At 47.4% G+C, this 12,265-nt stretch overlaps 1 protein-coding gene across 10 annotated transcripts in view; it reads left to right on the top strand.

Annotated features, from left to right (window-relative positions):
- The first annotated feature begins 2,297 nt into the window (after nucleotides 1-2,297).
- The window catches only part of GRIA3 (glutamate ionotropic receptor AMPA type subunit 3), a 138,359-nt gene continuing 128,391 nt past the window's right edge, over nucleotides 2,298-12,265 (top strand). For 6 of the 10 annotated variants that reach the window (XM_087941092.1, XM_087941093.1, XM_087941089.1 and 3 more), the window contains exons 1-2: nucleotides 2,299-2,732; nucleotides 5,340-5,498. In XM_087941092.1, coding sequence (XP_087797218.1) covers nucleotides 2,639-2,732; nucleotides 5,340-5,498 — 253 coding nt within the window. In that variant the 5' untranslated portion in view covers nucleotides 2,299-2,638. Of the gene's footprint in view, nucleotides 2,733-4,569; nucleotides 4,644-5,339; nucleotides 5,499-12,265 lie in introns of those variants that run through there. The other 4 variants (XR_015745068.1, XM_087941097.1, XM_087941096.1 and 1 more) reach the window with 2 other exon arrangements.

Genomic DNA, 12,265 nt, shown 5'->3' with positions numbered 1-12,265 from the left:
CAACACAGATAAAGGAGAATATTTGTAGCTCAGGGTTGAAATGAGAGGTCCTTGGTGCTCTCTGAGCTTGGTTATTTTCTTGCAAATGTTCCATGATCCCAACTAGGTAACATTATCAGTGCTAGTAAGGAATAGAGTTAACTACTGATGGTTTTACTTAATCAGAGAGCACCAAGGGCCCCTTCACCTCAAAAGTCCTCCGGTGAAATACCAGCCTGGCTTTAATTCTTCTTCCCCCACTTTCAAAACAATAAAATTAACCATGAGTTGCAGAACTCAGCTCCAGGGAAGGTGGGTTATTTATTTATTTTTATTTATTTTTTAAATTACAACCATTTGAAATTGACTTGCTCCCTGTTGCCTTTCAAGATGCTTTTCCACACTGCAATGTAGCCCATAGCCAGAGTGTTCCTGACGGACTCCTTCCAAACACGAAGCCCTCCAGGATTCTGCTTAGCTTTCTGATGGCAGGTGTGATTGCCATCTTCCAAGGCTAAAATGCAAGCAATAGTTCCCCCCCCCCCCATGCCCCCCAGTTCTTTGCCAGTTGCTTTTTCCAAGGTATCTATGGAGATTCTCAGTCCTCCAGGTCATAGTTGTCCCAAAGGGGCTTTTTCAAGAGGCAACTTGGGGTTTCTTGGTTTTTCTTTGAAGAGCTGAAGAAGCTTCTTGGAGGAGAAGCGAAAGGTCTTCCAAGAAAAACCAGAAAGTCCAGTTGTCTCCCAAGAAAAAGCACCTTTGGTTCCCCCAAAGATGGTTTTTCATGTTGGGTTTGCTTGCAGCCACAGCCTTTTCGGGTGGTCTTCCATCCTGGTGCTCAACTTGACTGGGAGCAGGGAAAGTCGGGTCTGTGCTGCCCTCTGCTGCAGGTCCCTCCCCAGGCAAAGCACGCAGGAGGGTTCAGCTTCCCCCTGGACCCACCTGCTTGGAAATTAATGTTCCTGGGGAGGAGAAGGGCTAGGATCACAGACCGAAGGACTCGGGAGCCCTTCCTTCCTTCCTTCCTTCCTTCCTTCCTTCCTTCCTTCCTTCCTTCCTTCCTTCCTTCCTTCCTTCCTTCTCTCCTTGTTTCCTTCTTTCCCTTCATCCTTCTCATCATTCCCATCTCTTTCCTTTCTTTCTTCTCTTGTTCCTTCTCTTCATTCCCATATTTTTCCTTCCTTTCTTCTCTCCTTCCTTCCCTCTTTCCCTCCTTCCTTCTCCCCATTCCCATCTTTTCCTTCCTTCCTTCCTTCCCTCCTTCCTTCTCCTCATTCCCATATTTTTCCTTCCTTCCTTCTCTTCCTTCCTTCCTTCTCTTCCTTCCTTCTTTCCCTCCTTTCTTCTCCTCATTCCCATCTCTTTCCTTCCTTCCTTCCTTCCTTCCTTCCTTCCTTCCTTCCTTCCTTCCTTCCTTCCTTCCTTCCTTCCTTCCTTCCTTCCTTCCTTCTTTCCCTCCTTCCTTCTCCTCATTCCCATCTCCTTCCTTCCTTCCTTCCTTCCTTCCTTCCTTCCTTCCTTCCTTCCTTCCCATCTCTTTCCTTCCTTCCTTCCTCCCTCCCTCCCTCCCTCCCTCCCTCCTTCCTTCCTTCCTTCCTTCCTTCCTTCCTTCCTTCCTTCCTTCCTTCCTCTGCAGGATACCTACTGGAAGCAGAGACTTTCCTCCTTCCCCGCCCCCCGCCCTCCCTCCGGCCCTGCTCGGCTTCACACAGCCCGTTCCGCAAAAGCGGCAGGTTTCGCATGTCGTGGGAACCCAACCCGACGGTCCCACGTAAAGCCGAGCCGAGGGCGACGCGGGAACCCAGCCAACCCTCCCCTTGCCGTCCCCGCTCATACCCCCTCCTCCTCTTCCTCTTCTTCCTCCTCCTCTCCCCCCAGGGCAGGCTTTTAGGCGGCAGTGGCGCTGGGTGCCGAAGCCCCCGCAGCTTTCAAAGCGAGATCCACCTGAGAGCCCCCGCGGCTGGCTGCTTAGCCGCCCCCACCCCTGCCAAACCTCCACCCATCCATTGCAGCTCTTCGCTCGGCAGCCTCCTCCGCCGCGGCGCCCCCCCAGCCCGAGCCAGCCCCAGGCGCCGCGCCGCAGTTCTGCGCCAAGGAACGAAGCGGCGGCGGCGGCGGCGAATCGAAGTTTCAGCCCGACCCGGAGCTCCCCGCGTGACCCGATCCGCGGGTGGGCAGGCAGCCAGGCGGCGGAGGGAGGGAGGAAGGAAGGAGGGAGAGGGGGGGGCGGGGAAGGGAGGAGGGGGGGGGCGGGCCAGCGTGCCTCCTCCTCCTTCCTTCCTTCCTTCCATCCATCCCTCTTTCCCTCCTTCTTTCCTTCCTTCCCTGCCTTGCCTTCCTTCCCTCCATCCTTCCACGCGGGGAAAGCGAAGAGAGCCTCCCCGCCACCCTCGCCGGGCAGGACGCGGCGGATCCCTCCCGGGGCTGGAGGCTGGCGAAGGAGGGGCGTAAAGCAACGCGGGGCGGAGAGGGGGGGGCCTCCCGGAGGCGCCCCCCACCCCACCTTCTTCCCTGCACACCGCCCCGCGGTTGCGCCGATGCCGGCCCGGCTAGCTGGGTGGTGGTGGTAGCAGCAGCAGCGGCAGCGGCGGCGGCGGCAGCAGCGGCAGCAGCCACAGCCGCGCGAGGGGCCACCCGTCGACACGCGCCCAGAGCCACCATGGGGCAACCCGGGGCTGCCACGGTCCTCCTCCTCCTGCTCCTGGGGCTCCTGGACCCCTCGCTCGCCGGCTTTCCCAACACCATCAGCATAGGTGAGAAGCGGGCCTTTCTCTCTCTCTCCCGCCTCCCCATCTCCCCTTCCCCAACTGGCGCGGTCATCCTCCTCATCCTCAGGCGAAGTGTGGGGTGAAAGCCTTGGGGAGGGGGGCTTGTTGCTTGCTCCGCCTGAAAACTCCCCATCCAACTCTCTCTCTCTCTCTCTCTCTCCTTCTCTCTCCCTGCCTCCCCCTCCTCTCTTTCTCTCTCTCTCCTATCCTTCTCTCTCTCTCTCTCTCTCTCTCTCTCTCCTTCTCTCTCTCTCTCTCCTCCTTCTCTGTCCCTGCCTCCCCTCCTCTCTTTCTCTCTCTCTCTCCTCTCCTCTCTCTCTCTCTCTCCTCTCTCTCTCTCTCTCTCCTTCTCTCTCTCTCCTCTCTTTCTCTCTCTCCTCTCCTTCTCTCTCTCCCCTTCCCTCTCTCTTCTTCTTCTCTCTCTCTCTCCTTCCTCCACTCTCTTCCCTCCCTAACTGGGCAGCAATAACGGAGGGACTTGCTCTCTGTTAGAACTGAAATGGAAATGGAGACTTACTCCGAACTGGGGGGGAGGAAATCGATCCGACCGGGGAATCTCAATGGAGTGATAAAATGAACCAGGGAGAGGGGAGAGCTAGGGGTTTTTTTTGGGGGGGGGGGCGAGTAGGGATGCGCTGCCTTGAATGCTGTCCGGGACCGTTTGGACCCGTGTGGGAGGACCTCGGCTTGAAGTTGTTGAGGGAGATTTCATAGCCAAGCTTTTCTTTCTTTCTTTCTTTCTTTCTTTCTTTCTTTCTTTCTTTCTTTCTTTCTTTCTTTCTTTCTTTCTTTCTTTCTTTCTTTCTTTTTCCTTCCTTCCTTCCTTCCTTCCTTCCTTCCTTCCTTCCTTCCTTCCTTCCTTCCTTTCTTTCTTTCTGAAGGCCGTTTGCTGCTTGGGTCCAAAAAACAAGGAGATGCTTGTCCAGGGAGAATTCCAAAACAAAACTTCCGTGGGATTATTTTTTCCCTTCCATGCTTCCAAGCCCACCGACCGTTCACCCCCCTTTTTTTTTCCTTTGAAACTTTTGGGGATTTTGAACCCAGCCCCGATGAGGCATCGGTTTGGAGCCCAACTCCAGGAGCTGTCCAGGGTCCTGCAAAGACATTTTGTTTTTGTGCCCTGGCCTTTTTTTTTTTTTAATTTTTATTTTTTGGGCTGCAAAAAAAATAAATAAATCCAGGCTTGGCTCTCCGGGAGAGAGAGAGAGAGAGAGAGAGCGGGGCAAGAGAACCCGATGTGCCAGACACAAATAAGACGAAGCATTCATGGGTGCCCTTCCCTCCTCCCTTCCCCCCTGCAGCCCCAAGCTGGCATGGGATGCCCAGCCAAAACCTGTGGTCGGGGGGGACGGGGGGAGGCGAGAGAGTGCAGGTGGAGGAGGGAAATAATCTGCGCCTTGTCTGCCTGCATCGCAGCCGTGCTGCTGCAGCAAATGTGTGCCTGCGTGCGTGCGTGCGTGTGTGTTTAAAAACTGTTCTGTGTGTAGGAGTGCAAAAAAAAATTAAAAAAAAAACCCCCGACTCCCTGCCCACTTGGATTCTTCTGGGGGCGCTGGAAAATGCCAAGCCGTATTTAAAAATAGCATTTTTGTTCGTGGAGCGTTTTTAACCTCTTGGGGTTCGCGCCCCCTCCTTCCCAGCTCTGTCTTATTTATTTATTTTTTTCATTCCCTCCCCCTCCCCCCCACATGCAGAAAGAACACCCCGGGGGAATTGGGGGTGGGGGGGTGGGGGGCAGCTTTGTGTCGCTGCTGTTACACCGAAAAATCAAGTTTGGGTGGATGGGCTGGATAAGGAAATAAGGAAAAGTGAACTGTTATTATTTTTTCCTCTCGTCGCTCTGATCCATGCCGCCCACCTAAACACGATCAGAGTTGTGGAGGCTAAATCATACTGGTGTGTCTAGTCTAAGAAAGAGAAGGACTCTGTGTATGTGTGTATGTGTGTGTGTGTGAGAGAGAGAGAGAGAGAGAGAGAGAGGGAGGGAGAGAGGGGGGAGAGGGGTGGAAGAGAGAGAAGGAGAGAGGGTGGGAGAGGGAGGGAGAAGAAAAGAGGGTAAGAGAAGGAGAGGGGGATAAAGAGGGTAAGAGAAGGAGAGGGAGGGAGAGAGAGGGTAAGAGAGGGAGAGGGGGAGAGAGGGGGAGAGAGGGAGAGAGCGGGAGAGGGAGGGATAGAGAGGGAGACAGAGGGGGAGGGAGAGAGAGGGAGAGAGGGACAGATAGGGGGAGGGGGAGAGAGAGAGAAACAGAGACAGAGAGAGTAAGAGAGGGGAGAGAGAGAGGAAGGAGGGAGAGAAAGGAGGGAGAGGAGAGAAAGAGAGAGGGAGGGGGAGAGAGAAGGGGGGAGAAAGAGAGAGAGAGAGAACACATCCTTCCTAAAATGAAGCTGTGGACACATATCTATGTACTGTGCTCATTTTTGACATGAAATATGCTCTCGGCTAATCATAAACGCCTTCTCCAGTAGTTGAAACGAGAAGATCCTTCTGTTCTACCCCCATCCCCAGCTTAAAAACAACAACAACAACAACAACAACAACAACAACAACAACAACAACAACAAAACACACACTCTCTGTCTTCTCCATTACAGGAGGACTTTTCATGAGAAACACTGTCCAGGAACACAGCGCCTTCCGATTTGCTGTGCAGTTGTACAACACCAACCAAAATTTCACAGAGAAGCCGTTCCATTTGAACTACCATGTGGATCACCTGGACTCCTCAAACAGTTTTTCGGTCACCAACGCATGTGAGTAGCCGCCTGGGTTTTCCTTAACAATTCCACATTGTTTCACACCCTCTTCTCTTCCTCCATCCTCCTCTTTCTGCCCCAACATCCAATGCTGCGGGACAATAAACCAGAGGACTGTGTTGCAAAACAGCCCAACGTAGGGAGAGATTAATTTATTTCGCAGGGCTTCCGGCGTGCCCTTTACAACAACAACAAAAAAAATGGGTTGATTCTTTCAGGCAGAATGTGGACTAGCTTTCTCTTCCTTCCTCTTAAGCCTTTGGAAGATCAAGGCAAATAAAAGACACATACACTCATTGTTGGGGTTTATATAAATGGATGTGCAGTATTGGTAGGGAGCATTATTTTACAACTAATATGTTGAGGCGGTTGGTTTTTAAAGTGACCTTGGCATGATACAGGGGAGGATGGATTTTTGCCCCCTTTCTGCCTTAAAATAGCTTTTCTCCTTGCAGAGAGTGTGTGCGCGCATGTGCACATGTGTTTGCGTGTGTGTGAGAGAGAGAAGGCAGTGCAAACTGATGGATGCCCTAGGAACTGGAGGGCAGGCAGAGAAATGGTGTAGAAAGCTTGATGAGCTGGAAAGGAAGGAAAAAAATTAGCACCACAGATGTATACTCAATTTTTTTTCCCTTCTTTTTTTTTGGAGGCTTTTCTGAGCGATTAAAAAAAAAGAGAAGGAATGAAGTAGTAGGGTTAAGGAAAACAAATCAATTGGTGTTTGATACACTGCAGCTGATACTTCAGGTCCGTTCAGGTCACGTTTTGATTTGGGAGCAGGAATATCGGTAAAGATATGGATTTGTATCTTTATTTTATTTATTTATTTGGTCAAAAAACTTACAATGCAATAGAAATAAGAATAAACATGGTTTAAATGTAAGAAATAGAAACTAATAATTGGGGACAATAGGACAGGGATGGTTGGCACGATTGTGCACTTATGCACGCACCGTACAGACCTCTTAGGAATGGGATGAGGTCAATAGAGGTTAGTTTGAGGGTAAAGGAGTGGGAGTTAGGACCAAAGGCTGTGGGGGTCTCTTACTTCAGGGCCTAGCCAATTTGAGAATGAGAGATGAATGGATAAGCTGTAAATGAAGTCAGTTTCTTCTGGAAGGAACGCAGAAAAGAGCAACCAAGATGATTAGGGGAATGGCGGATAAAACATACGAAGAACGGTTGCAGGAACTGGGCATGGCTAGTCTAGGGAAGAGAAGGATAAGAGATGACATGATAGAAGTCTTCCAGTCTTTCAGGGGCTGCCCCAAAGAAGAGAGAGTCAAGCTATTCTCCAAAGCACCTAAAGGCAGGACAAGAAGCAATGGGTGGAAACACATCAAGGAGAGAAACAAACTAAGGAGAAATGTCTTGACAGTGAGATAAAACCAATGGGACAGCTCGCCTTCAAAGGTTGTGGGCGCTCCGTCACTGGAGGCTTTGAAGAAGAGGTTGGACAGCCATTTGTCTGGAATGGTGTTAGGATCTCCTGCTTGAGCAGGGAGGGTTGGACTAGAAGACCTCCAAGGTCCCTTCCAACTCCACTCAGAGGGGCTATGTGGTGGCCCCAGTCCACTGAGGCAATATCGTTCCCTCCAGTCGTGTCAATGATCAGACACCCATCTTAGCAGGTACCCCTGTAGACTTTAGCATAGAGAAGGTTGCAAGTTCCAGTTCTATCGAATTACTTTGCTTGTAAGGATTTACATGCATACAAGTGTATACACATATGCTTATTTTTTTTTAATGTTACCCCGCTCTGTGGCAGAGCAGTAGATCAAATTGACCTGTTTTCACAGCCTTGCTCCAAATGGCCAAACTTTGTTTAAAGAAGCTAAGAACAGAAGATTCCCCAGGATCTTTGCTGTCTTGAAATAATGCCTTTTTAAATTGAAATTAAACAGGATGACACTTATATTTACCCCTTCTTCCCAGGAGCAATTGGGTTATCCCCATAACACCAGTATCCCACTCCGGGATAGACTAAGGTTGAATAGGACTTGTCTGAATATTGCTCAGTATTGGAATTTGAAAGTCAAATCTCCAATCTCTCATGGAGCTCCTATGGACCAAAGGTAGACCTCAACTTACAACTCTTCATTTAATGTCCAAAATAATGACTGGGCTGAAAAAAAAACATCTTACACTTAGGCCCCTTGTAGCATCCCTGCAATCATGTGGTCAAAATTCCAGAAGGGGGGGAGAGAGAGACGGAGGTAGAGAAAGAGAGGGAAAGAGTGGGGAGAGGGAGAGAGAGTTGGAGAGAGAGGGAAGGAGAGAAAGAGAGGGAGAGAGAGGGAGAGTAGGAGGGAGGGGGAGAGGGGGAAGAGGGAGGAGAGAGAGAGCTGGAGAGAGAGGGAGGGAGAGAAAGAGAGAAGAAGGGGAGAGGGAGAGAGAGAAAGAGAGGGAGGGAGGGGGAGAAGGAAAGAGAGCTGGAAAGAGAGGGAGAGAGAGGGAGGGAGAGAAAGAGAGGAAGAGAGAGGGAGAGGGAGAGGGAGAGGGGGGGAGAGAGACCATTAAGATACCCAACACAAATTATATCTATATTTAGAGTTTGATGAGACCAGGCAAAGATTCAATCCTTTTTAAATGAGATCTGGTTGGACAGCCAACTCAAATACATTTTCTGGATTGGGTTGGCTCAGATCAGATGTGACCAAATCATATCTGAATTTCAAAGGCTTTTTTTCTAGGGACAAAAGCCTTTTCCCCCTGGAATTTCTTTACAAGATGGAATCAACCTAATTTGATGTTTCAAACCGAAGCCATCTTTTTAAATGTGTGTGGATTTATATTGCTGAGAGATGCTCAGGAGCAAACACTTCTGGACATAACGAATAAAACTTCCTATAATCTAATGCCTCCTAGAAACCTACTTCAAGAGGGCCTTCCAGAAGATTCTGGACCCCCTAACCCACCAACCACTCTTTTGAATGTCCTTTCTGAGCAAAAAAAAAACCCAAACAAACAAACTTTCCTGAGGTCTCTCCAAATTGAGAAACACAATTTTTGAAACTAGCCAGGTTATTTTTGACTCCTCAAGTCAAAGAATCTCATGAAATCTATGGCAGTGGAAATACAACTATAATCAATAACGATCTGTGGACTTTTGTTGATATTCTAAATTAGTTCCCCTGCCATCTAATCCCAATCCCGGCAAATTTTTTATTAACCACTCTTATGGAGAAGCAATACTTTGATGCTTCCAATGCTACTCTGAAATAGAGTGACATTTAAACAGGGTTAATCAACCTGAAATTGAACTGTATTATATTTATATACTCATCAGCGTTACTTGACTTACTGTGACAATGCTTTCGCTTTCCTTGCTACATGTGACCCAAGTAAAATAACAACAACAACAACAACAACAACAACAACAACAACAACAACAAAGACATAATATTGGATTTTGAATCTTGCTCGGCCTACAATCTGTGTGTATTTCCTTACATCTAAAGCCAAAGCGTGTTTACTCAGAGTGGCCTAGAAGAGTGACGAGAACATTTGGCAAGGCTGAACATGTTGTGTGAACCCAGCCCACCTGATTTATTTGTGGTTCAGTGGATTGTGGGAATCCAGGAAATGGGTTCATTTGATCTGGAGGCTTCAGTGAGTGTTGTGAACAGAGCGAAGTGGGTTTGAATTCAGAATTGTGTTAGCGGATGTGGTTTGTGTATCTTGGTCTTATTATTACTATTTTGTTCAGAGGAATATGCAGACTGGAAATGGTCCCTCGTTTATTTATGTTGGGCTGATGTTGCAATGGCCACATCTGGAAACCTTTGAAGGCCATAGTAGACCTTCTTCTCCACCAGTAGAGCCTCATGCATCTACTTGGCTGTGGGTTCTGCATCAAGGATGCTAACCCTACTCTTAAGGAAGAAGAAGAGGAAAGATATTTGGGCTGTACCTCAGTCCTTCCTTAAACTATTGGTGGGAATTCACTGTAAATTCTTAGTTAGCTTTAGAGCTTGGATCATAGGTTTATTTCTCTTATGTGCATCATAGGCATTTGGGGCACATGTTTTCTTAAACTACACCTCATTCTTATATTTTAAGCACTTAGCATAACCCTCTTTTGAGATGTAGTATCTCAGAATCCAGCTATGTGTTCGAAACTCAACTTTTGTTTCACCCAATTTGAAGACAGCAGCATCAACACTGTGGGACAAATAGGTTTGATTTCAGCAGTGAGTTGCAGATGTGATAAATATTGGTTCCTATTACAATACAGCATTCTGGCTCATCTCTAGCTGTAGGTTATGTTCTACTGGGATAATCTCTCCTTTTCCAACTATGCAGCTACATTTCCTTAATCTGAGGAATCCATAGATTATTACAATTTGCCGATAATCCAGGGTTCTGGAAATTGCCAAGGTTTAATTTAGTGTTTAATCATGGTGATGTATTAAAATGGGCACCGATTGTTATGATTGTTCTACTGTTATTATTAAGGAACCCATGTCTGAGAAATATGGAATACAACATCATCATCTATGAGCATTGGCATGCTGATGAGAGTTAGGGACATTAACCAAGCAACCTTGAAAACAAGGAAAACAGAATGATTAATCTGTGGAATGACTTGCCTCCAGAAACTGCGGATACTCCATCACTGGTGGTTTTCAAGAAGAGAGTGGACAGCAACTTGTCTGGAATGGTTTAGTGTCTCCTGCTTGAGTAGGGTGGCTGGTTTGGAAGACTTCCAAGGTCCCTTCCAACTGTTATTCTGTTATTTAGAAGGTTGCTACTAGAAGACTTGTAGAAGTCTTCTGCTGGGTGAGATCAGAGAGGTGCTATCCTATTATCCTCTTTTTCGGGTTGGGGCCAGATGAATTTTCTCAAGAAGTCATAAGCCTAGTGGCCGTATTGTTTTATTTAAATGTTCTTAGTATTTGTAGGTCCAGTGCCTTTGAGTAGGTGACTCCTCAAAGATCAATGTGATTGTTAGAACTGCCATCTGTTTTTCATGCTCAAATTAGTCAGCCTTGTATGGCAGCGGATGCCCTAATTGTTCAGGAGAAAGATGACATTTCTATCCACTTGGCAGTAGCTCCTCATCAGACAAATGGGTTTAAAGCAGATGGGGCCCAGTTCTAACTTTTTGTGAGCAAGTGGAAAACAGCCCCAAATTGTCTCTCTGTTCCAATCCTTTGCCACCCTACTTGAGGCACAGCAGTACCTGTTGGCCAAGGGCATAGAAGAAAGGTTGGGAATGCTGACCTTCTTGGGGTAAAATGACGATGTATTATAGATGGTAGGTGATGGTGGACACGTTGTTTGTGGGCCTGGATATGGAATGTTTAACATTCTGCAGCTGCAGATAAATGATCCAAATGGAGGCTATTCGTGCCAAACCTGAAAGCAATTGTTTTTGAAACATCAGGAGATATTTATAGTCGTATGCCAAGGGTGATGCCCTGCCTTTCTACAAATGAGCTAGTGGTTGCCAATCCTGATGGGTTAATCTGACTTATGATTATATTTATTTATTTGTATCTCTTCTGCCTGTGTTTTATTTTTACAAATAACTCAAGGTGGCAAACATATTCAACACACTTTCTTCCTTGTTCTGCCCATAACAGCAACTCCTGAGGGGAGTTGGGCTAAGAGAGAATGACTGGCCCAAGATCATCCGGACAGCTTTCATATCTAAAGGGGGACTAGAACGCACAGTCTCCCAATGATTGGACCAAAGTCACCCAGCTAGTTTTAATGCTTAAGGGAAAACTAGAATTCACCATCTCCTGGTGATTGGACCAAAGTCACCCAGCTAGTTTTAATGCTTAAGGGAAAACTAGAATTCACCATCTCCTGGTGATTGGACCAAAGTCACCCAGCTAGTTTTAATGCTTAAGGGAAAACTAGAATTCACCATTTCCTGGTAATTTGTCCAAAGTCACCCTCCCAGGCTTTCATGACTAAGATGGGATTTGAACTCATGGTCTCTTGCTTTCTAGCCTGGTGCCTTAACCCCTAGATTGAACTGGCTCCCTACAGATTCTTTTCTTCTCATGGTCAAGTGGCTTCTTATCATTCCTCAAGGATTGTTTCCAATGTGCCTTAGATTTGCAACCGGTAGATAATTTAACAGCCGCTGCCTGTTGATACATGTTGCCCTTAAACTTTCCTAGGGAACTCTGGGATTGTTTGTCAGAATTAGAGGGCCAAGAGTCTCCTGTTGGACCATATCAGTATCTTACCCATTAACATCTTGAGATGGGCCATGGGTGAACTACTGTAAAGAATGAACTCAAAGTTTTACCATGTGGACAATCTGATGAATTTGCTGCTTGAGGTCGGTGGGGAAACAGGTAGACCCAGCCTCAACCCAGATGCAAAAATTCAATGGATGACAGTTGAATCTTTCTTCCACTCCAATAGTAGGATAGCAAGCCACATCTACCAAATCTAAGGGAGAACTTAATGTGTTTTGCTGCCCCTTACCAACATTTCTACTACATGAATCAGTGTCTATCAGTTGACTATCCTTCAACACGGAAAGGTGCATGTAGCTGGCACGGTGTGGTTGATCTACGGAAGTGACTTTTATTGGAGCTTCAGTGGTGGCTTTCTCACTTTAATTCTTGTTGATAATTCAGTGGATAATTGTATTGTGCTTTTATTCTTGGTTCGCTCCCAGAATTCCCTTTAGTTGATGGGCATCCCTATACATTTGTCAACTAAACAAACGAGAGTGATTCCAACAGAGACTGAAGAAACACAGATCCATGCTGGAATCGGAATGACAGAAAATGGAG

Source organism: Pseudonaja textilis, chromosome 12, assembly GCF_049901715.1.
Source record: "Pseudonaja textilis isolate UNSWEBS1 chromosome 12, rPseTex1.2, whole genome shotgun sequence".
In the NCBI taxonomy this organism is placed as follows: Eukaryota; Metazoa; Chordata; class Lepidosauria; order Squamata; family Elapidae; genus Pseudonaja; species Pseudonaja textilis.
Note: the sequence above shows the minus strand (reverse complement) of the source record. Positions and strands in the feature narration are given on the sequence as shown.